This window comes from Fulmarus glacialis, unplaced genomic scaffold, assembly GCF_000690835.1.
Source record: "Fulmarus glacialis isolate BGI_N327 unplaced genomic scaffold, ASM69083v1 scaffold6609, whole genome shotgun sequence".
NCBI lineage: Eukaryota > Metazoa > Chordata > Aves > Procellariiformes > Procellariidae > Fulmarus > Fulmarus glacialis.
This window is the reverse complement of record NW_009232526.1, coordinates 16787-41257: the sequence shown is the minus strand read 5'-3', so window position 1 is coordinate 41257 and position 24471 is coordinate 16787. Positions and strand designations below refer to the sequence as shown.

The window sequence follows — 24471 nt, the reverse complement described above, 5'->3', positions numbered from 1 at the left end:
CGCAGCCCCAGGCCCAGCAAAGTGCGGCCCAGCCAGCGCCGCCACAGGAGCAAGTGGTAAGAGCCCTGCAGGAAGGAGTGGGGCAGTGGGATTTGGAGTACTGGCAAGTGCTCTCCTGCCAGGTCCTGTGTGCCGGGAACACCCCAGCAGGACGGCTGGCTTTTCAGACCCACAGAGCCCAGGCAATCGGTGCTTTAGGGCCTGCTGGCGCCTAGTGCATTATTACTGAGTCGCAGATTGTCAGCACTAACCTGGCTGCCTCAGAGACATGTGCAGTTGTTTGGACTGCTCTTTCCAATGGGATGCTGGACTCCAGAGTTGTGCTCTGGGTCCACAGAAAGAAGATGAGTAGATGATGAGTAGAAAGCAGATGAGAAGGTATAAGGAGCTGCTTAATGCAGCTTTTCTCTATCCCCGCCTCTGTCATGTTGCCTTAGAAGACATGTGATAAACTCTTTTAAAAATTATTTGTACTTAACACATCAGGATGGGCACCAGGCAACAGAACTACTTTATGTTGCTGCTCGGTTGGAAAAATTCCGTCTTGCATTCAGGGCTCTGGTGCAGCGGAAGGTGCAAGCAGCCTTCCTGGTTATTTCTGGTGTTGGGATAACTTTTTTCTTTAATGAATACTATGGAAAGGAGACTTTTCAAGGCACCGTATCGAAAAATAAATAAATAGAACATCCACTTTACTAATCATCTCAACGTGTGTCCAGAAGAAATGCTCTTTACTTAATGGAAAATATGGCTGGCTGCAACAGGGAAATAGCCAGCTGTCCGTAGTGTTAAAGGCAGGGGAGCGGTGCCAGAGGGCAGGATCCCTGTTGCCAAAGTGTCTCCGTAGTACATATGGGAGGAAGCTGTGCCTTTTGCTTTCATTCCTGTGCAATCCCACCCGCTCTTGCTTGTTTTGGGGAGTGCAATGGGATGTCACTAACTCTAGTTACGTGTTGGAAAGAAGGCATGTGCAGGCACCAGGTGAGAGGAAGCTGCCTGCTATTTTGCTGTACCGGGTTGCACATGTGCAAAGCAAATGGTATCTGATAACAAACCACTTCAGGTACGCAATATTTGAGTCCAAACTAAGGGTCAATTTGTGCTTGCTTGTTCATGAGTTGCCAGTTATTCAGGACCTAAGTCATCTCTTGAGCATGCTTCCTTTGAAGTGACATCAGGAATTAATTTGACTAATAAACTCCGTAAGCCAATGACCTGAGCAATGCTGGGGAAGCATAGTTTGTTTTACTTTCTGATGTGTCTCAAGGCTCTGTCATATTCACCCCCTTTGCTTTTATATTCATTTTCAGCACTAAGCTGGTTGTTAGGGTAGGTGACAAGCTTGGAGCTGTTGTGTTCCTGCTCTTGTTATTGTTTTGCTGAATGACCTGGGGCAAGTCAGTTTATTGAAATTGGTGGGAGATTTTCAGTACATGCAGACAGGTTTTGGATGAGGCCCATTATTACCCTGTTCTCCTATTCAGGAGAAATGCCTGAAACATAGTATTGAAGTGCATCTCTAAAGAGCTTTGCTGTGATTCACTAGCAGAAAAACAGTCTTAATTTTATTAAGTCAGCTAGATTGAAAATTAGCCTTATCCCCCCAGAAGGCCGATCAGAATGGACACATCTGGACACTTTACCACTCCTGCAGCAGTCAGGAGGGGAAGAGCATGGTTGGCTCATTTAAAAAATGATAGTGAGACATGGTCTCTGCAGCGCAGGATCTCTGAGCAGAAGATACCGAGCCAGGACCTGTCAAAACCTTTTCATGTTGTGAGATTTCAGCTTAATAAGCTCTGCATTCATTTCTGTGGAGATTTCGGTACTGCCCTTTTATTTCTCAGCACCAAATGTATTGTTCTGCAGTGACCTATATAGTGAGATGTAAGGTGGGTGCATCAGAAGCAGTCAGGTCAGCTTGCTTCTCAGCTGCAGTGAGTTAGTCACCTGAAAATGCCAGATGAAAAGCAAGACAGCTAACCACTTGTTTCCCTTGCCCCACTGTAGTTAAGCACCACACTGGGGATGTAACTCTCTTCTCATTTCCCCTTTAGGTCTTTCCAAGTCTTTTCGTCTGTCTTCCTCGGTTGAAAATGGCCTGGGATGATATGGGGTGGGGAGCAGGGAGCTAGTGCCCAGGCAGTGGAGGTGACATGCACAGCTTTCTGTTCTTTGCATCCTGGTTTTCCTGCTTTAAATCCAACCGTGGTATCTCACCAAGAGACAGATTTTGAAAAATCACATCATCGGAAGTGATGCCGTTGCTTATCGCAACAAAACAGTATTTCAAGTGTTTATGGGTTTGTGAGTTTAACACAAGACTGAGGTAATGGAAAAATAAGACCAGTTTGAGGAAACCCCTTGAAGTTTCCAAAGGGTTTGTAGCTGGGCTATCTTGGCTTACACCTAAACCAAACATGCCTGTTTTTCTCCTCCAGATTCTAACGACAAATGTTGCTCCTGTGTTCCTTGCTTTTTTTTTTTTGTTTTTTGCCTAAGAGAAAGCTAAGAAAGCTTCTTGCACAAGATTTCTGCAGAAGACCTGTACTGCTTTAGGGATTTGACCTCAATCACACATTATCTGCTGGAAGAAGCGCTGCTCTTCCCCTTGCCCCACTCCATGTATCCATGACAAGACTCCTGCACACTATGATCCGATTTCTGTTTTTGCCTCTGCCCTGGATCTCAGTCTCTTTACCCATGAATCAAGTTTCTTAGACCAGCCTTTAATAACAAGAGCTAATAGAGGCTTTGCCTCCAGAGGGGTACCGTAGAAAGGGGAGAAAGTCTCTGCTTGTGCATTTGTACTAATCCTGAAATAGTATATATCAGCAAATTCCCCCCTGTTTGTTTTTTCCCCTCCAGACTACCCCCAATCCATGACTTGAAGGTCAGATCCTCCAGCATATAGCCATTTTTCCATCATGTCTGTTGTTCACGAACAAGGACATACCATTTTACTTTCTCTCCTAGATGCAGGCACAAATGAGGCAACAGCAAAAACCTCAAACCACACCCCCCACAGCAGTGCCAGGGCAGAAGCTGGGCTCTCTCACCCCTCCGTCCTCCCCCAAGACGCAGCGTGCCGGACACAGGAGGATTCTGAGCGATGTGACCCATAGCGCGGTTTTTGGGGTTCCAGCCAGCAAGTCTACCCAACTCCTGCAGGCGGCTGCTGCTGAAGCCAGTCTCAACAAGTCCAAGTAGGTGGCTGCTCACTTGGTGTCACAGGGTATAGAGGGAGGGGTTAGATGAGGCTCTTCAGAGATTTCCTAGGCAAAGCTCTGGGATGAAGGTGGGCAGCAGACTCTGTGGTCTAAATGAGTCTTTGCCTTCCCAAGACCACAGTTTAGGGCTTGGCAGAAAGTTGCTGAAAAAAATCCCCAAGAGCAGAAGTCCTCCTGAGTGCTTCTGTGCTCCCCAAAAGCTGAGCAAACAGGGCCTTCCTCTGGATTACAAAAGCTAGTGTCATTTCAGCTGTTCCACCGGTAGCCCTGGTGCATGCTTCACGCTTGCTGCTTAGCATCAGCGCTTCCCCAGGAGAACTTGCTAGCTCACTTTCATGGTGTCTACAGGCAGGAAGCCTCCACGTGGGCATTACAGAAGATTGTTTCAAATGGGATGCTTATGATGCTTGTTCTAATCCCTGACACCAGGATGCTCAACCAGATTATGAGTAGATAAGGATAACTGATCACAGCTTTCTGGGCATGCAAATACAATAACTTGTGCTGTGTGTTTTAAGTAGGAAGTAATTATAATGCAGTAGCTTGGACCAGCTCATAGTGCTGGCCAGAGGATTTCAGATGGGTTATTAATAACTGTTGTTTGGTTGGGATGATCACATCCAGATCTGCTTCCACCACACCCTCGGGTTCCCCAAGGACCTCACAGCAGAATGTCTATAACCCACCCGATGTCTCCACGTGGAATCCGTTTGATGATGATAACTTCTCCAAACTCACAGCTGAGGAGCTGCTGAACAAGGACTTCGCAAAGCTAGGTGACGGTAGGTTCATGGAGATGGTTTAATACCAGCCTGCTCTCAAAACAGAAGATGGCATGGAATGATGATGCTTTCAGTCAGATGCTGCTGGGGTGCTCCCATATTATCATGATCCTCTGTGCCTGTACGAGCTAAATCCTTCCAATCTCCCTTCTCTGTCCCTGTCCTCTTTGCTGAGTAATTGCAATTAAATGAGCATGATCCTCAAAGGGAGGATCTGCTTTTAAAGTGGCCTTGATCAGCTGGTTGTAGAAGCTACAGTTTAAATTCTGCTTCATCTGCAAGTTATGATTTGCAGGAGGGGTTTAAGTGACATACTGAAATAGTGTCCTAAAAATCCAGGTAAGTAAGCAACCTTCAGAATGGAAGTTTTTCCCCTAAATCTGCATCTGGCATTTCAGGGAAAGCTCCAGAGAAGATGGGCAGTTCCACAGAGAACTTGATTCCAGGTTTCCAGCCGGCTTCATCTGCAGCCCAGGCAGATGCATTTGGTGGCTCTTCCTTCACTGCTGGATCAGGTGAGTTTGTGAAGACGTCCTACAGGGCAATGCCCTGGACAGCACTGCAGAAAAATGGCAACTCTTTGTCATAGCCTCTTTAAAAGGAAGGTAAAACTGATAGAAATTGAGCTGGGCCTTGGCACTTCAGTAAAGAAGGGAAGGTAGGAACAGCACGTGTACTTGTCACAGTTGGGTAGTAGAGACAAGAGGCACCGTCTATAGGCAGAGGTGAGGCTTTTGGTGAGGGAAGAAATTAAGTGAACCCTTTAAGTTCACAAGACAGCTTCTTAACATGTTTAAGTTCCATGCAGCTCATAATTAGAAGTAAAATATGTAACGTACAATAAGGGAATTGGACTCAGAGACATTGGTCAGACATGCTGGAGGATATTCCTTGCCTGCAGTTGTTAGGCTGTATGAAGAAGGAGAGGAGCAGGGATAATAACGTCTCTACGTATTATATGTATTATATATCTACGTAAATAACGTCAGAATGAGGAGAATAGCAGAGACAGGAGTGAGCAGGGAAAATCCTGAGAGGAGAGCACAAGCACAGTTAGAAGTTTTGCACTGGCTGTGCTGTCTGGCTCCAGAGGCCAGGAGTCCTTGGCTGGTCTAAGGAGCTTTTCTGCAGAGGGCTTGGCCTTGTCTGTTGTCTCCTTTGGTACTTGGGTACCAAGGTTTTGCCATGAGCAGCCCCTTTTATGCCAAAAAAACTCGGTGAGTGCTCTGCTTGTTTCTACTTCTTCAGCATCCGTTCTCACTGAATGCAGCAAAGACCTGCCAAGCACAGTATTGGAAAACTGTTTCCAGGAGCCCTAAATGCAAGTAATCCTCTCCCCCGTCTTATGCAGCCATTGTTACTGGTGACAAATGCAACTGTTTGATGCTTCCTCACTGAAGCTCACCAACCCTTGGTGAGAGCTGTCCTGGGAAGAGATTGAAGAATCCTTTGTGGGGCAAGAAGTGACAAATCCATTTACGCTTATTTCTATTTATAAAAAGAGATTTAGAGGAGCTTATAACTGAGCTTGGTATTGTTGGCTCTTACCTGAGAATTAAGGAGTTGAAATCCCTAACGCAAGCATGCTCTAGGGGGTTGCTTTCTGAGTTTGTCCAGCTGTTCAGTGCCCTGTGAACAGTTTATGATGTTCCATCAGCCTTTGTGGAGTGATGTTGAGTAGCAGCAGCTCCAGATTCAGCTGTAATGTACCTTCTGCAAAGCCTGAGAAGCATGTGCATTGTTCTGGGCTTTCTGGATGCTGTAGCATGTTCAATTCTTTTAGCAGTTGTCTTTAAAATGTGCCCCTTGACTCTCCTGTCCTGCCGTTTGGCATAGGAAGGTGTTCTTGGAAATTCTCTCAGTGCTGACACTGGGCTGGGCACTTCTAGTCCTTTTCTTTTTCTTTCCTCGTAGATGTGAGCCTGTCTAAGCCTGTCCGATGCAAGATGCTGTATCTTTTATTTCAGTCAAAGAGGCCCAACGTGGGGGCTGGCCTGCTGTGTGTCCTTTGTTAAGGCATTTCACCTTTTGTGCCGCTGTAAAGCGAGATAATAGTACTTCCCTTTCAAGGAATGTTTTGAGATCTGTGGGTTAAATTGTGTTGGAGAGCTATGTGGTAATAGTTGTTTTGGGTTTTTTGCCTTTTTCCTTTTCACTAGCAACATAAACTTATTCTGAGCCTGCATGTGTGTGTTCTTGTCAGGCCGTAGCTTGGACTCTGAAACTTATTCTGAGCCTGCATGTGTGTGTTGTTCTTGTCAGGCCGTAGCTTGGACTCTAATGTTGAGCTGTGCCTGTGCTGAGATTTTGCTCACTGCTTTCTGCTTTTGTCTCTTCTTTGTTTCACTCTGCCTTTTCTCTTCCTGGTACCAGCTGAGAAAACGAAAGACATTCTGAGTTTGGACAGTAGTCCTCCTCTTCTGACTGTGCCTGATCCTTTCATTCCTCTCCCATTATCCGACACGCCAGGTAACCAGAACTGAGTTTATGAAAGGGGGGAGATTCGTTGTTTGTTTTGTACTCTTAATCTTCCAGTTCTATTTCTAGGCACACCTGAAATCCTGGGCCGTAGTCAATGGTGCTGGGCGCTGACAAGCTCTGCTGAACTCAGTGGTAGTAATGATGTGTAGCGCTTTCTGCCACTGAGCATCTGTGTGGTGGTGGGAGCGGTGCTTAGCACAAAAGCCCTTAGTTTTCATGGCAGACCCTAGAGTTATCATATTGTTTCTAAAGCCAACAGTGTTGGTGTCTTTAAAGGTTCAGTGTTCAAAGCCAAAAATAATCACCTGTTCTGACCTAAGACATTTTCAAATTGGTCTGCAACGTTGAAATTGTAGTTTTTATTATTGTTAATCTTTCTTTCCCGTAAGAGTCAGTGTTTCTTTGGCTTCCAAGGTCTATTGCAAACGCATGCTTTGTGTGAAGCACAAGTTAACATGTAACCTTTTCTGATTTGGCAAAATTTTCTAGTGCAGTTGCTAAATTTCCATTTATTTTGCAATGCTACTTAAAAGTCTTTCCTGTGTTCACATTTCTGACTGCAGCAGCCAACACTTTTTAGCACAAGATTATGTAAGTGCTTAGGAGCTTATTTGCAAATCAGTGGGATCTGGAATATGGGAATGTTTTTATCTTGGAGTTTCTCTAAGCCCTCTGGTGAACGTGTGTGACAGGTCCCTTCTTGTCAGCTAGACCCACAGGACAAGTGCTTGTTACAGCTCTCACCCTTGTCCTCAGCTCAAGCTGTGGATCACTGGTGCTTTGACAGTAGAGGACCCAAGCTTCAAAACGATGTGCTTGTAAAGATGGCTTCTCTCCATGGAAAGTTAAGCAATTCAGGAAAAAAAAATACCTATTTTTTTCCATAACTGTGTGGAACTTGCTTCCTTCTGGTTGATGCTGAAAGAGCACGAGAAATGTGTTTTGGTTCAAAAGGGATTTTTACTCATAAATGCTGCAGTTTGAGAAAAGAAGCAGAACTTACAGGCTTTCTCCCCTATGTGAGCGCTTGCCAGGAGCTGACCTGCCCAGCTATAATTTGAAAAGAACCTACAGAAGGCAGATGACTGCACGTTTTTCTTCCCCCCCTCCCTCCCCGCCACAAATGCTATTGGTAGTGTTGGTTTTCCTGACTCGAAGTCTGTCAGCCCAGACTACTGTTTAATTCTCTGCCAGCATGCTCAATGCATACAGTTGCATACCAAGATGATTTGTTTTCCTTATTGCCTCTTGCATTTTGATATAGCGCAACCATACGAAGCTGCGGGAGCTCTGAAATTCTTTGTAGTACAGAAACCACTGCGGAGAAATTGCCTTTCAACCCTGCCCTTGGGTGCAAATAATCAGAGCAGCAGTTGTTTGCAGTTTTTGTGGTGCCAGGTTGCTTGTTCCACAAATCTGTCCCTGAGCGCTTGTGTATCTTTGCAGGCAGGTGCTAAACCTTCTCTCGCTAATCTCTCTGCCTGCCTGTGTCTGGTCCTACTGAGTTCAGTGGATGCCTTTCCATGGGGGCGAAGCAGGGGACAAGGGCAGGCAGGAGATCTGGCTTTGTTGGTTTCCTGCAGGTTCCTGCAAAGACATCTCTGATTTTTTTTTTTTTTTTTTTTTAACATAAAATTTGAGGCCAGGAGCTCATGAATGTTTTCAAAGACCAGAGCTACAGACTTATCCTTAGCTTTGAAAACTGAGAAACTGAGAGGGGTTGTCTGTGCTTGTAAATTCAACAGAAAAGTCAAAAATCCTTGATTTGGACTCAGGTTTTCAATGTGTGTATCTATCATGTAGAAACAGAGTCATCTTTGTTCTTCTGTGTCTGCATTACCTGTGCAGAAACATCCCCACAGCAAGCAGAGAGGACTTGGATGTGAGGCATGTGCTGACTTGTGTGCATTCTTTTAGGTGTGCCCCTTGGGTCAGTAGAGCTAGGATTGACTTTAGTCTCTTAGTGTATCTCCAAGCTGCCTTAGTTTTGTTCGGAAGCAGCTGAATTTCTGTGAATGCTTGCTAAATATTTGCTTTCTGTTTCGAATACTTTTATTTCTGAGAAAACCTTGATAGCGAATCCCATTGCTTTGAAAACATTTTATGTCTGTCTTTTTATAGACTGGGAGCATGCATGGCCCTTTCAGAAGTAAAAGCGTGAGCCTTTACCCTTTGGTTACAAGAGCAGCGTTGTTCAGGAAGGCTTTCAGTACAGGCATAAGTGAGGCTTTTATTTGGTATTTTCCCTATTTGTCATACAGAGCCAGTTTTGTTTTCTCTCTGCGCTCTAAACCTGTGACAGCTGAGGGTCTGGCTGAGAGCTCAGCTTCTTTTTTTGCTTAAGCCACAAACTTGCTCCCTTTGCTGGCACCTGAGAGTGCAGGTGGCATCGCTTGAATGTTGGCCAGAGACCTCCTTGGGCTTTCTCACCTTTGCTCTGTATGCTCGGAAGGACAGATGAGCCTTTCTATCACAGATGCCTGAGAAACAAGTAAATGATGCTTAACACATGACAAATAGCCATAGGGTGCATCCCCAGACAGCCTAAATATGTTCAAATGGAGGAGCGCGCTGCCATGGAGCTACAGCCAATAGATGTGGCTTTAAGTATGACTGCTCGCTTGTAGGTTTAGCGAGATCGCGCTTTTGGTTCTGTGTAGTCAGTTAAATGTGTACAGCAAGGACAAACCTTGGACAGCAGGTTCTAGCAGACTCTCCTGTTTGTGGGGATCATGGCGCTGGAGATGTGTAATATCCTAGAGGAGGTTGTTTTTCATTTGTTGTGGGTAACAAGCTTCTCGGTAAGGGCTTCTAGAGAATAGGTAACGTAGCACCCTAGAGAAGGCAGAAGTACCAGCTCTGGACAACAATCAAATGGAAGTAGGATGGTTTTCAGTATATTGCTCCTTCTCCAATGCGTAATGGCTGCAATTCTTAATGGAATTGTAACTAGTAAGAGGAGCCGGCAAGAGGGATGTTAAAATATGGCAAAACATCTGCTAAAATAAGGGAGAATTAAATATTCGTGCTGAAAACATTTTTCCTTGTGCATGTGTAGGAAAGTGAACCAAGTTCTTCTTAATAAGCTTATTGCAGGCTTCACTGCTGATTAATCATAGTGGAGTATTTGATCAGAATGGTAGTTTTTCTGCTACGTGTGGCTATGTCTATCAGTATGAATTTAGCTCGTACGAACATGGGAGGCTAAATTTTGCACAGGGTATTCTGGAGACCTGAAATTAAACTGAGTTACGAAGTTTCAAGACAGATGTTCCCGTTGTCATTGAGACTTCGCTCCATGAATAGTCCCCAAGACTAGTGTTTTTATGCCTGTTATGTACAGTAGGTTTTGTTTCTTTTGACTTCATTTCTGTCGGCATGAATGGACTTTGGACTCAATTCTGAAAACCTGCTTATTAGTATTTAATGAGAGGTTTGACCCAGAGCATGTGAATACTTCTGCTTTAGCCCATGACCCTTATTAACTGCTGAAATTGAAATGCTTAAGTGCTGTCTTGACGTAGTTACCTGCACTCTTCAGTCAGGAGGAGTCATCTTAGTGTCAGGAAAGGTTTTAGATATATCCTCTTGATTCTGGAAACATCTGCTGAGACAAACAAGTTTTTGAGTAAGTGAGGAGTGGACCCAGTGAAATGCCCACTGAGATACTGCCAAAAATACTCCTTTCCAACTGTTCGGGGTTGGTTTGTTTGAGGTGGGAGGGGGGTTCCTTTATTTCCAGATAAATATTCTTCTCCCAGGTACCCTGTGCTATCAGCAGTCCTGGCTTATTCTCTGCAGAAGAGGAGAGAGATGAGGCGGTGGGTGTGGGTCCTTGGCAGCAGAGCAAGCAAGGAGAAGTTGTTGAGCAGCAGCACTGAGGCGTAAGAGCTGAGAAGGAGAAGCTCTGCTCCTCCCTGTTACTGGATGGAGGACAAACTCCCCCGTGTTGCGGATTGCACCGCACTGGTCCACGTGCGGGCTGAGTCCCTGTGTGTGCAGGGTGGTGGTAGTGGTGGCCTCTCTGCATCAGTACCGAGTACAATGAGTCAATCTTTTTTGCTCCCTTTCAAAACAGAATGGATCATTCTTTGCGAATTTACACAACCATTTACTCCCTGCAATAATTCAGCATCTTAGCTGCAGCTGAGAGACAAATGCGTCTTTAGTGTAGTTAGTTATTTGTTTGAAGCACGGCAACACCAAGCAGCCTCTGCGACATTGTCTTGGCCATAACAGAAAGTGAGATAAGAGAAATTCCATGTCCCGCACAGCTAAGTAAACATGCAGACATAGCTGGGGAAGGAAACACAGGCCAAGAAAGCATGCCTGTGCCATCTGGCACACGCTGGCTTCTCGTTTTTGATGAAAAGGCAAACGCGTTGCTTATTAAAGAGTCACTATCATGTTGCAGTTCTCTGAGGCTTTTAACTAGCACTTTAAGGATGATTTTTGCCTTTTTATTTCCTTCAAATACCCACAGACTTGTGGGTTTTTACATTAGCCCGAGAGGATGCTTCTCAGGGCTAAGGAAGTAGGTAACTTGCAGTGCAGTGTCAAAACAAAATGCATCCACACCCTTGGCCTGTTTGTAGAGCTAGCTGTCAAAAATGTGTGGCCCTGATTTTCAAAGCATAATTGGCTTCAAAACCAGGAGTTTTAAGCAAAACTTGATTTTTCTTGTTTTATTTTAATGTGTGGCCTTCAGGAGCTGGGTTTCCAAGCTTTCTCTGCAGGGTGCTAAAGCAGCGTTGCGAGCTGGAGGTGAGTTTCAGGCTATTGCAACGTTTGAAGAAGTGGAAATGGGAAAGAATTGTGAAGTGTTGAGATCAGATTGCTGAAGCTGGCAGTTTCTAGCACCTGGAAACATGAGCTAGGACTCAAGCCATTGACCTCCATGTCAAAATGCACAAGTTCAGCTGCTTTAACAGGGCCGCTATTACTAGTGTAGGAGAGCTCTCTTATTTTTTGGCACAAAATACTTGATGAAATGTTTTTAATCAGCATAACTCTCTCTACCCCAGGCCCGTAAATTCTGAGAAGGTAACTGTATGCCCACCTATGTCAAGGTGTTTATAACAGCTGTAAAAGAAAAACTGTATTTCTAATAAGAACTTACATTTGTAGCAAGATGACACACTGAGATAAAATAATTGCAGACATGCACAAACACATACTGATGTGTACTAACGATTTGAGTTTACATCTTGAAAAAGCAAAAGGGGAACTACTCATCTAGTAACTTGATGAATTAATTGCCATATTATTAACTGAAAGTATAATATGGTGTTTTGATGATTTGGAGCAACAAAGCCAATGGACCACTGGAATCCCAACTAAATGAGCTTAAATAGTATCTAGTGGTGTTTCCGTCTGGGTTTTGAGTTTGATCTGAAGGAGTATTATTTGACAAATATTTGAGATCTTGAAAGTTAAACTGAAATTGTTTAATTTTGATCTCGTAAGGAGGCACTATTAAATGTTGTCCTGCTGTTCTCTATGCTGTTTACAAAGTCACGTGCATGTGTATTTAAAGCATGCCAATTGCTGTATTTTTTTCCTTCTCTTTCTATTTGTGCTATATAAGAAACAATTCCATCTGACAGAAACTCCATTAGGAAAATTGAAGTCCAGTGCCTGCCTTTGATTAGTCAAAGTCCTCTGTTGCTTAATAATGTGCAGGGCTTCCTTTAGTCTTTAATACTTGATTAATCAATAGGTAGAAATCTTCCTGAGTGACTAATCTATACCTACCTTGGTAATTTGCCCTCCCACTCGCAGCACAGTTGACTTGGCAGGATTTTTACAACCTTGTCTTTCTTTCTCAGTTGACATCCGAAGAAAAGAACTCTGCTGTGTGCTCTATTGAATTGTCTTTCTTTTTGCTATTCCTCCGCAGTACACGAGTGAGTAACGTTCTTACTGTGTGCGGTGCCTGGCTGGTGGACGACTTTGGCTTTGAGATGTTGCATCTTGGTTGTTCAGTGTGTTACCAATGTATCACAGATTTTTGCCCTCTGTTCCCTTTTTAACTTGCAAGTCCTCAGGAATCTTTTTGTTCTTTCTAATAGCCTGCTCTAACTAAAAACCCATTTACCTCACTTGTCTCTTGATTTGTATTTTTTTTCATAATTCTAGTCCTTCTTAAAAATGCTTTCTGCGTATACTTTGTTGCTTACCGGATATATTGCCAAGTGTAAATGCAGCATGCCAACATGCAGTCTTTGGCAGTGGTGGTGTTGCAGATGCAAAGTCTGTGCAAATTGACTAATTGTAAATCTCAAAAATCAGATTTGTGCATGCGTTGGAAAAGAAGGGATCTGAAGGAAAAGGTTAAAATTTTCTCACTGGGTTGTCCAAAGCTGTGCTCCTCAACCTACGCATGACTGGTCTTGCTTTCTTGTCCCATGATATAAATCCATAGTCAATTCTGCTGATGCTAAATGGCATTACTTCCTTCTTATGTTGGTGCAAATCAGAGGAAAGGCTCTTGGTTTCATTCCTGGAGGAAGTGATTTGGTTTTCCAGTCTCTGAAGCTACGGGCATCTGCCATCTGGGGATGCCTCTGAGAGCTGTTAGCTGTAGGCTCTTCCTTTGCTTTTTCTGCAATGTGTTTTGCTTACTCTGACTATGATAGGAAACAATCAGTAATTTCTTACTGTGAGGAACTGGGAACTTAGGAAGAAAGTGAAACATTCGTCTAAAGGCCGCACTGTGTGGCTGGGCTTTAGCTCTGGAAAGGGTTGATAGGGCACTTCCTAATCCCTCCTGCATGCTTTTAAGCTTAGACACCTTCTTAAGACTTGCTAATGAATCTTGCTTACTCAGCCAGCATCCTTACTAGCTGATGCAAAGCCGTAGCAAACTTGCTGCCATCCTGTCAGGACTGAAAATGGGCAAAGTAGAAAACCCAACAGAAAATGAAATACCAATGGTCAGATCAATCCTGAACCTGAATCAAGCTTACTTTCCCTGTGACCTGGAAAGTATCTGGCAGATTTTCGGTAGGCTGTCTGGGGAAGAGGACGCCTCCAAGAGGCAACCTCATGTGGGAGCACAGTTATCGATTAAAGCACACGTTTCCCAGCTGGAGTTTGATAAAAGCTCTTCCTGAGAGCCCTTCAGGAGCTTTGTGATATAAAATATCTTTGTATTGGGTTACATTTTCTTAACCTTGTTTAGCCTCAGTCTTGTTAATATGTCTACTTATGAATAATCTGGATATGTCTCTTGGATCTGAGGCAGAAGGACCTCTGATACTATAAATTTAACTGAATTTAACTGCATGGTGATTGATACAGAATGTGTCTTGCCCTGTCATGCTCCAGTCTGAGCTCTATACATGCACAAAATTAGTTGCAATGGGCCCTGAAACATAGAAGAAGTAGTTTCTGTGTGTTTATTTCTTGTTCCATTGCTGTTTGCCGGCATAACTGACCTTCTTTGCCGTCACCACCACTTCTAAAATGCAGCTTGTGGTTGTGTGCCCACATGCCTGGAGAGTCGCAAGAAACTGGTACTGTAGTGGCAAAACATCTCTCTTGGTTTTTCTCCAGTGGAAGATCTCTGCTAAGGGGGTGGCAGAAGGGAGAGGGTGTTCTAGAGAAGTCCATACCCACGGCTGTAGCCTTCATCTCTTTCTGCAAATGGCAGATACGTGCTGCGTAGCGTTTGCTTTATTGGTGGAGTCTGTTCTGCGATTGATGATCACTTCATATAGGTGTGACTTCAAACTGTTGTATTTGTTCGGATAAGAGCAGCAAGACTAGTTATCCCAGTTTTTCCTCTTCTTGCACTGCTGTATTTCTTACTCATTCAAATTACTTAGCATTGCTGGCTTTTCACCATCTTAACCATGATTTCACTTGCAGGTGAAGCAGCTTTTCTCTTGGAAATTTAAAATTAAACTTCTGCTAGAGAATTCCCTTGGTAGCAGGACCCAAAATGCAGTTCAGTATCACGAGAGAGACTGTTTTTTCTTTCTAGGTCTGCAGATAGTTAAACTGCAGCTGCCTAATGTTCATGTGCAGGGAAACAGTCTAGCCTGCAGAAGGTACCCTCCTTGAGTTACTGCTTTCATCATTGGAGTTATGGTGAAGCAGAGGCTTAAGAGCTGGGTTTATTTGCCACTGCAAAGGCATGTAGTGTTCTTGGACTTGGTTCTTGGTCTGATGTGGATTCAGAAAAGCTTCCTTTAGCATATGTGTGGTTTTTTTAATAAGCATGTTGTGCTAAAGAGACCCAACTTAACACTTGTAGAGGAGGTCTTCCTGCTAACTAATGCAGAACCGTGAATTTCACTGGGCCTTCACTGACTTTTCCTTTGCTCCTAGTTGAATGTGAATTTCCCACCACTTAAAGCGACAGCTGTTTCCTTTACTTTATCTCTTATTCCTGCAGGTTAGTACAAGATGCAACACAAAACACAAGTCAGGGAGATGAACTGCTAGGCCTCAAAATAGACTGAGGCATCTGATTTTTTGTTACTTTTGGTATCTCCTTTCCTATTCATCCTGACACCTTCTTGTTTTTGTGAACTTCTCAGCCTCACTCAAAAGGGATGAAGTTCCTTTTAATCATGCCCTAAGAGATGCAGTGGCTACCTATAACAGCGTTGGCAGATCGGCACCAACAATGAAGGAAACAAGAAAGGAGATCTCGTGAGACAAGTAACAAAATAAGACAAAGAACCACTGACAGTCTAAAGTTTTGCATAAAACCAGTTGAGCCCAGGGGACAGGAGGGAAAAATAACATGTAGGGAGAAGAACACCATGTTTATTCTCATAATTTCTGTGTGTTTAAAAAGTGTGGCTGAGCTCAATAGGCAACTTTCTGGTGGAACTGCCTCTTGGTCAGGTACTATGTTAAATGGAAAATCTGCAGAAATGAAAAAGGAGGAAACTGTTTGGAAAGGTAAGGTTGAAGGAGGGAGATTTCAAGGAGCAAGGCACTTGGAAGTGGGATCATAAAAGAATGATTACTGTATATATGGGTTTGAAGATAGAGGTTGATGCAAGTGCCTTGAGAAGAGCTGGGCATTGGCAGACAGGCCTTCTGTAAGAGTCTGCTTTGGAAGGAGTATTTTAGGCCTGAATCTCTAAAATGGGAATACATTCACAATGTACACATATGTCACTTCATAGCTTACAAACTTCGTCGCAAAGTAGGAGCCAAATCCAGTCTGAAACTGCCCCACCCTGAGACAATCCATAATTTCTCCCACAGTTGTGTCCTGTGCCTTGCTATCTGGATTAACTGATTTAAAACGCTGTTTAAGTCAGCTGTACTCTGAGTGGATACCTGTTATCTTGCTGCTTCCCTTCTGGGAAAAGGAATTGAGCATGTTTCCCGTCGTCTTGTCCCCAGGTCTCTCTCCTGTGTTGTGTTATGTTTTCCAACACACTAATCAGTTCCATCCTTCTTAGCCCCCTTTTAATAGCATCAATACCTCTTCTTGTTGCCAAGCCCCTGCTCCCAGCCTCTCCATTCATCCAAGGAAAAAGCCCCTCTTTGTGCTGCTGAGAAGCCAAGGATGATACCTCTGCAGTTGGGGTGCACTTTCTTTGGCAAATCTGACCTTTGAAATTGAGTATTTCTCATAGAGGTGGGAGGGTTTCAAGTACATTCAAGGCTGCTGTTCCCATCAGGTTTTTCCTTTCAGTTGACCTTCTTCAGGCCTTTAGTGATATAACAGCTGCCTCTTGGGTTGCTTTTTAGGTTTCCTTCCCCTTCTCGTTGCTTTAGTGTGTTGGCTTGTGAAGTTTTTTTGTGGGGAGTAGAATTTGTCCTGCTTTGAATAAGTAGTTCCAAAGCCGCTAGGCTATTTTATTATTTACATAGGGCAATAAAAAAGATCGATGTTATTACCAAGTATGAAACAGTGCAACTTAAGTTTTTCTTTAGCTTTCTCAGCGTGGTAAGTCTTTTATATAGTGGTATTATGGAGCCTGTGCTTTTGTGCAGTTATGAGCACGTTTTCTTTGGATAATAAATAATAACACCAGCCTTTGAACTCAAAACATAAAATATAGACTTAAAAATTTTGTAACAGTATAACTGTGGGAGGGCCACAGCTCCTTCTAATGTTAGTTTATAAATGCAGTCATTTCAACAAGTTGAAAGGGCCAGATTTGTCTGTGTGGAGTAATTTTATCAGTGCTGTTCTACTGAAGGTGATTACTTCTAGCAAATCCTGAAAATGTTCTTTATCATCTTCTTCTACGAAGAAACCCTGGTGAAAGCTAAATAATTAAGCTCATTATTGAAGACCTGGTCAGTATGATTGCGAAATCACTCATCCACCAGATTAATAATTGAGATTAACTTTTTGCCCAGGCTATCTAAATTTCTTTGTGTGAAGGATAATGGGAACCACAGGAGTTGTACTGCTGAGAATGACATGTCTGATTTGAAACCTGATATCTGGAATTATTAATTGGTAACTAGACAGCTGTTTAACCCAAGGGCAAGTTCTGATGTCTGGCACTGTAGAGTCTCAATGATTTCTGGTTTTGCTTAAGTTCTTAAGGGCTGTAAGTATTCCATTCCTGAGCAAATTAACAGGTGTTGTATACCTAGCTCTAGCACCTTGGGCTTCTGATCATCTCTTCTGTTTCTTCTCATTATATGAAGACTAACAAAGACAAAAACCTCCCCAGTGTAGGAAGGTGAGAGGGGGAGAAACTGCAGGTTTTCTTTTTCTTTTTCTTTTCTTTTTTTTTTTTTTTTTTTTTTTTTTAAATTTGACTTTCAGTGGGTCATGTTAAGTTTTTGTGCTTTGGGTAGGAGTGAAAGAACTGCATGCTATTTTACAGTGGCTCCTTAGGGAGAGCAGCGCACAGTGGGTGAGGGTGTCCTCAGTTGTCTTAGATGACCATGGCCAGCTGGTAAATAGCTGCCCTCTAATATCTCTAACTGATAGTGTTATTTGGGCACAAAATTGTGCAGATGCTCTTCTGAGGCTGACACACTGGACTATGAGCCACTGAATTGAGCACCTGATTAATGTTGTCTTTTCTTGGTTTTTTTTTTTTTTTCTTTTTTCTCTGTTGCCTGCCTTCCTCCTTTTCCCGCTTAACCCAGAAAAACTGATTGAGGGACTCAAATCTCCTGAGACTGCGCTTCTGCTCCCTGATATCCTGCCTCTCGCTGACCCCTTCGGTAGCACGTCAGATGCTGTGAATGGTAAAAATAAACTCAGGGCACCTCCTCCCCTCTGTCTTACATGGCATGTCTTGTCCCGCATGATAACTCTGCGTGTTTACCCCCACTGGGCTCTCAAAACTGCCGCTGGTGTTGGTGAAACACAATGTGATAAGAAGTTATGGATTATGCTGAGACAGATCTGCCTTTTTCCCATGAGACTAGCATCTGAACAGCGAAGACTTCGTATTTGCATTTAAAATCTAGGCTTACAGATTTGGCACAATAACATGGCACGGTTGTGCCTTTTGTGTTCTTCTGGTCCTGGTAGAAGAAAGTTAATTGTTGACTGAAGGAGAAGATGGAAAAAATCCCTCCGTGTCTACTAAAGACTTCATGTGTAACCAGGCACTGAGCGTGTCTGTCTCCCCATTGACCCTCAGCAGGATGAGGAGGACAGCATTGCCTTTGACCTGGGGCATACGCTGAGAATAAACGTGCTAGGCTGCGATGAGCCCAGATGCAACAGGCTCCAGGCAGTATAAAGATTTTGGAGTGTTGCAGAATCATATTTTGATCTACTTGCCAAATGTACTGAAGACTAATAATTGCAGGCTGCTGTTAGTTGCAATCAGCTGCTTTTTTGGTTTTGGGTCGCAGCCAGGGTCCCCTGGCTAGCTGGTTAGAACCAGCTAGCTTTGAATAGAAAGGTGGGAAATGAGTCACTGTAATAGCAAGACTCTTTCTTTTTCTCCCTTTTGCAATTTCTGGCAGTTGTCTGAATACTCTTAGATAATGATCCTGCAAATCCAAGACACACACTGCTATGCAAACAAAAATGTTCATTAATCTCTCTTAGGTTGACCAACTAGACCATTTCTGATCCTAGCATTTGAGTGCATCCTTGTTTTTTAATTTAACTTCTTGGTCATTACCTTGATGTTGGTCCTTGAGGAAGAGACCCAGGCAAGCATTATACCTGGCTGGTATGACTGTAGCAGTTATCTTCCACGTCTCTCCCCCTCCCCTTTATGGTTTCTGTAAAAACAAATCTTTCTATCCAGCCTTTGTAAACATTGCATTTTGTATCCACATAATGGACATCAACATTAGATGATACTGGGGACTGGTGTTTTCAGTAAGACGTTGAGTTCCAAAACTTTATCACCTCTTTGCTCCACTGGGCACTCAAAATGAAAAAAAAATCCCATGTCTTGGCTTTTTACAAGCTTTACTGGGAGTATGCTAAGGGCTCCACAGTAGGTATTTTAATGATGTTACTTCTAATGCAAGGGGACTCCTTCAAGGTCAGTGTTTTCCTTTTGCTCGAAAAGGATCTTGCAAAAGCTTGTAGTTATTTGTCCAGCGGTGGGCCTTCTGCGTAGCTGCAGGGCAGGCATTATTAACTTCCCATTCCACCCTCTGGATATTTCAAATTGGGCTTGCACAAATTAAAATAAATAAATTAAAAATCCCACCGAAAACCTCAAACCCAACAAGCACTAATGTGTGACAGTCTTCCCTTGTGATTAAATTAACATCGATCTAACTTCAGCCTCTTGTTGCAGCCGGCATAGCTGACATGTATTAAAGGGTCACTAAAGGATTCAGACAACTGCCACCTTAGTTCCTACTTATGCTGTGTCTTGCAAACTAACCTCTGGCTTCTTCTCTGCTCTGATATTTTGCACATTTGGAAAGGAAAACCTGACGTAGCTGTTGAGAGTCTCATACCGGGCCTCGAGGCTCCGTTGCCCCAACGCCTTGTGTCACAGACTGAGTCGGTTGCCTCCAACAGAACAGGTTGGTGAGGCAGGAGGGTGTGTGGGGGGGGCAGGGATGCATCGTACCGGTGTGGGCTGTGTAAATCAGAAAGCACTGTCCTTTGCACATTTGGAAAGGAAAACCTGACGTAGCTGTTGAGAGTCTCATACCGGGCCTCGAGGCTCCGTTGCCCCAACGCCTTGTGTCACAGACTGAGTCGGTTGCCTCCAACAGAACAGGTTGGTGAGGCAGGAGGGTGTGTGGGGGGGGCAGGGATGCATCGTACCGGTGTGGGCTGTGTAAATCAGAAAGCACTGTCCGCTGGAACATAAACATCTCTTTCTTCCTACCCGGTATAAACTGGGCTTGCTTGTGTGTCTTGTAAGTGGGTGCTGCGTGGTTCCTTGAAGGTCAATGTTACTTGTCTCCTTGTGAAGAACGGTATAGTATTCCTTCAGCCCACCGTTAGAGATCTGTAGGTGCCAGAGTATTGCTCTGATGAAGTGATTTTGAAATCTGGAGCAGTCACTGATTTTTGTCTGTTCCATTGGGGCATGGTAGTAAGCAATTCATGTCCCTTTCTTACTGTGAAGGCCTTGATCTGACCACTTTTGCAGCAGATGGACTCGACCTCTTTTCAGAGGTCTCTTGTGAAATAGCCAGTACACTTAGTTTTGCCAGCCCTGCAACTTTTTTTTCCCTCCCCATGCTCCCCTTCGCTCGCCCGACTCTAACCTGTCACTTGTGTGGGATTTCGTTGTTGTATACTTAGCTTTAGAGGGCAGTTAGCCCCAGAGAATGTGTTATATGTTGCAGAGCAGTAAGAAATGTTTTCCACCACAAAAAATGGTAGCTTTTGTGCTGGCTTTGCATCAAAGCTCTGTTTGTACTCTAAGCGGACGGGAACAGGAATGTGAGAATATGAGCTTAACAGTGTTTGTGTCCTGTTTAATGCTACCTTGCGGCCTTTGGATGTTAACCTGGATTCAGACTCTCTCACTGGGGAAGACTCTCTGCTTGACTGTTCTCTGCTTTCTAACCCTGCTGCTGACCTCTTGGATGAGTTTGCTCCCGTAGCTTTTGCAGCTCAACCTCACAAAGGTAAACTGTCCCTTTGTCTCTAATACCTAATCAGTCCTGGGACTCGGTCTTCAGCTATCGTGGAGTGAAGCTGATACTGGTTTACACATGAGATGCTTTGACCTGTGTTCTGGTGGTGTGGGTTTTTTTTCCCCCAAGCCATTGTTTTGTTTTCTTCCCAAGCTAGTGAAACATGGAATGCACATTGAAGTACTACGGGAAAAATATACATAGAAGTATTCAGCTTGACTGTAAAGACAAGGTTTGTCAAGACAGATGGCATCTTCCATGAAACAGGGATACAGCAGAAGGCGTACAGTAGGCTTAAAGGGTAGGCTTTTGTATGCAACCCTTCTTCAGGTTTGTAAGTGAATGCACTCTGGTTTTGCTTTTTGCACATGGGATTTAAGACCTGTTTTTATGCTGCATTATTAATTCTGGAAGGGAGCCTGGTGTCACAGGTTTTTGAAATGAAAGGAATATTTTTTGGTTTGTCAAGAGTTGGCGTCTGTAGCATGTGGCTGAGCTCTTTCAGGCCTGGAGAATGTTCTCCTTTTCAGAGGTTATCAGGAGTAGGTTCTTGAGTCAAACTGTAGTGTCACAGCAAATATGAATGAAAGTCTGAGTGCAATATCTAGTTGCAAAAGGGAAGAGTTTCATGGTAACACAAAAAAGCAGAGCTGCAGAAGAGAAGCAGACTACGTGTGGTAATTCCTAAGAGCTGCAGATCAGCCCTTGCAGTACAGCAGTATTTGAGCTTGAGTAGAATTATGGAAATAATTGTGCAGTGATCAGAGTTCTGTTTTCTTTCCACTAACAAGCAAGAGTAGAGGACCCTGGGAAGCTGTACGAACTCAGATGGCTTTTTTTCCCAAGTTGCAGAGTATCCAGCTGAAATCTGGGCCCTCTCCATGCAGTGTGGCTGGAGCAGTGGCACTGGAATAGTTTGAAGAGCTATCAGCTGGAGTGCGACTTGCACAGTGAACTTTTCCTGCTCGGTTCTGGCACATCCCTATTATGGGCTAAAGCAGTTGTGAACAGCGCATGTGTCCCTTGGGGACAATGCCAAGTGTTAGCAGATAACTCTCACAGAAGCCGAGCTTGTAGGGAATATTGGGTAATACACATCCACCCGGGTGGGAGGGAAGACCAGGACTCCTGTGCTACTTACTGCCTTGAAAAGAGAGGCCCAGAGCACAAATGCTAACTACTGGGTGCCCCTTGATGATGTGTTTTGCTTAGCTTGTGTGGTAAGTATCCCTATAGCAACAGAAAATGATCTGTCCTCAGAGGAATCGCTGTAAAAACAGTCTGTAATCAATTTTTACACTTGATGGCACTTCAAAATGAGTTTGTGTTTTTCATAGAGCTTTTGGGTTTAAACAAGCAGTTGTTCTAATTGCTCATTGCTATAATACACTTCCATGCCACTTTATTTTGAGTAAATGGCTTGAAATGTATGTCGAGCAGTTATTACTCCATGTCTGGAACATAGCAAAGCCAAAACATTGTTGGTGTGATTTAATGAGAAAATGAATTAACAGATTCCTGCATAACTTCTCCCAGGCTGCCCCGCTGTTCCCTCTGGGATGAGAAGGGCTCACATTTGATGAGGAAAGTGAGACTTCTATTAGCGGAAGGGGGGGCAAAATATTAAAATCTTCCAAAACTCATTTGTGGCTTCTTTTCAAACCCTGCTTTTATAGCTCCTCTTTTATAACTATACATCTGTCTCAATCTTTTTTTGTTTGCTTTGTTTATCCAATCCTGACTTTGGTGATGTAAAGCACCTGTGCGGCAGATGCTGCTGTCCATGGGTATAATCAGCCTGTGGAACTGCAACACTGCAAGTTATCAGTGGGACCAGGAGGACTTGAAAAAGCAGCCATGGTCTGGGCATGGACTGATGCTCCAACCATGCCATAGCATCCTTTCCTTTGTGCTTTACTAGGCTGTTTTCTGGCCTCTGAATTTTTTGCTTTGCCTTCAGGATTCCTTAATTTGCATTTGCTGAATACAGCACCAAGCTGCATGTATGTGAGAGGGGAATATTCTTCTACTTATGGTGATACATAGTCACTAAGGCGAGCTCAAACACTTTTGAAGGAGTTTTGCCCAAATAGGGACAGTCGCCAGCCTTTCCCTCTCCTTAGGTAAGATAGTCCATAATTGAGCAGTGCTTCTTCAGTAGCTTTGTGTACAGCAAACTCCAGAGCTATGAGCAATTGTATGTGTAAATGAAGTGAAATGGAAATAGGATGCTTGCAAAGGCTCCCAGGTAGGATGAGAAGAGCCACAAATAAATAAATCCAGAGACAGAGTGATGACAAGATGAGACTTGCCGTTAAGATGAAATGTCTTTGTGTTTTTTGACACGTTACACGCTAGTCTCCTGTAAAATTTGTGGGTTTTCTTCCAGGTCTAATCCTTCAGAGGATGGTGTATTTCCACAAGTGGTTTTTTTGCATCATCTCACCCAAAACCTGTTAGCGTATTTGTCAGCTTTAGGTAAAGAGCTTTTATCCCTGATAGGAGTCAAACAGGGATGTTCCTGTTCCTTGGAAACCATCGACTTGTACGTGTCCTTCCTAGGCTTTCAGAAATATTTCAGGTAGTAACTGAGAACCAGATTTTGGAAGGTATTTTAGGTATCTAAAGTAACAAGTAGTGATGCACACGAGAGTGTGAAAGTCCCTAAAGGTATGTAATTGCCTGATAAGGCAGATAAATGTCTCATCTACTGTGGAGATTGTTGAAAGTGCCTCCCACCCAGTGTCTAACTGCAGTTGACGTGGTTTGAAATCAATGGAATTATGTGCCAGAACGGCTCTAGGGGCCTTTAAAAAAATCTCTCTTGGTATCTAGTTACGTCTTCAGGCATTTAAACTCCTTGGAAATCTGACTTCATATTGCACTTCTTGTTTTATCACTGTGAAAGGTTTTGGGGTTTTGGCTCAGGGGTTTTGGCTCACGTAGATGACTGGGATTTCTTCTGTGTTTTTTTTCTCAGCCCTTTTCTTCTCCCTGTGCATGAGAGCTGGTAACTGGAGAGCCAGATTGCTCTCTCACACTGTACTAATATCTGACAGCCACTGGATGATGATAAAGAATACCTTCAATCCTTGGGAGGTTAAGCCCTAGGCTTTTACCACAGCTTTGAACTATGCCAATTGTTAAGCCTTCAGATTGGCCAAATTTTATTTCGGTTCACATTACTTGGCTTGCTTTTTGTTTTGGTTTGGGTTTTTTTTTTGCCTCCACTTTTGTATTTAATTGGCTCTCTTACTTCTTACCTTCTTTACCAAAGACTTACCAACTTTATTTCGCCTTTTAAATGAAACTCCTGCTTCTAAACCCTGTCTCTGAAAACATAAAGATGTTCTAACACTTCTTAGCAATTCTAACCAGCCTTCTCTGCTATCTTTGCTTCTTTACCTCTGTTTCTCCTTTATGCTGCAGAAGATACTAACCTGATATCAGGCTTTGATGCTCCTGAGGGCTCTGAAAAAGTGACAGAAGATGAGTTTGACCCAATTCCAGTGTTGATATCCAAAAATTCACAAGGTAAGCCAGGATTTGGGGGTGAAAAAGGGAAGGAAAAAAGGAAAAGTTCTGGGGCAGTGGTGCTGCAGTACATGTGAAGTAATTCAAATTGTAAACTGTAAGATACAAGTGTCATTGTAGTATTTAGTGAGCTTAGTCTTTCTCTGATTTACATTGGCCTTGAAATTTCTCTAGATTCTCTTTGTGGGAAGATTGCATGTCCAAAAAGATAATAGACGTGCAAGCATCTTTAGATCCCATGAAGTAATTTCTACCAGTCTGCCAGGCAGGGCACAAAATAACTCTGAGGCTAAAGTGCAATGGACAACTACGTTCCCCAATGTCCTTACTTACTGTTCAAGCCAATGGAAGGAGGTCCTTTGACTTTTAAGTGAACTTGGCATGAGGCGCAAGAAAGGGAGATGATGATAATCCTTTATAATTCA

At 43.5% G+C, this 24471-nt stretch overlaps 1 protein-coding gene across 1 annotated transcript in view; it reads left to right on the top strand.

Moving 5' to 3' along the window:
• The window catches only part of LOC104081992 (AP2-associated protein kinase 1 {ECO:0000303|PubMed:11877461}-like), a 71147-nt gene that overhangs the window by 45417 nt on the left and 1259 nt on the right, over window positions 1-24471 (top strand). The window contains 9 exon segments of the mRNA XM_009584930.1: window positions 1311-1329; window positions 2977-3206; window positions 3855-4012; window positions 4411-4527; window positions 6386-6481; window positions 17579-17680; window positions 19340-19441; window positions 20393-20502; window positions 23935-24046. Coding sequence (XP_009583225.1) covers window positions 1311-1329; window positions 2977-3206; window positions 3855-4012; window positions 4411-4527; window positions 6386-6481; window positions 17579-17680; window positions 19340-19441; window positions 20393-20502; window positions 23935-24046 — 1046 coding nt within the window.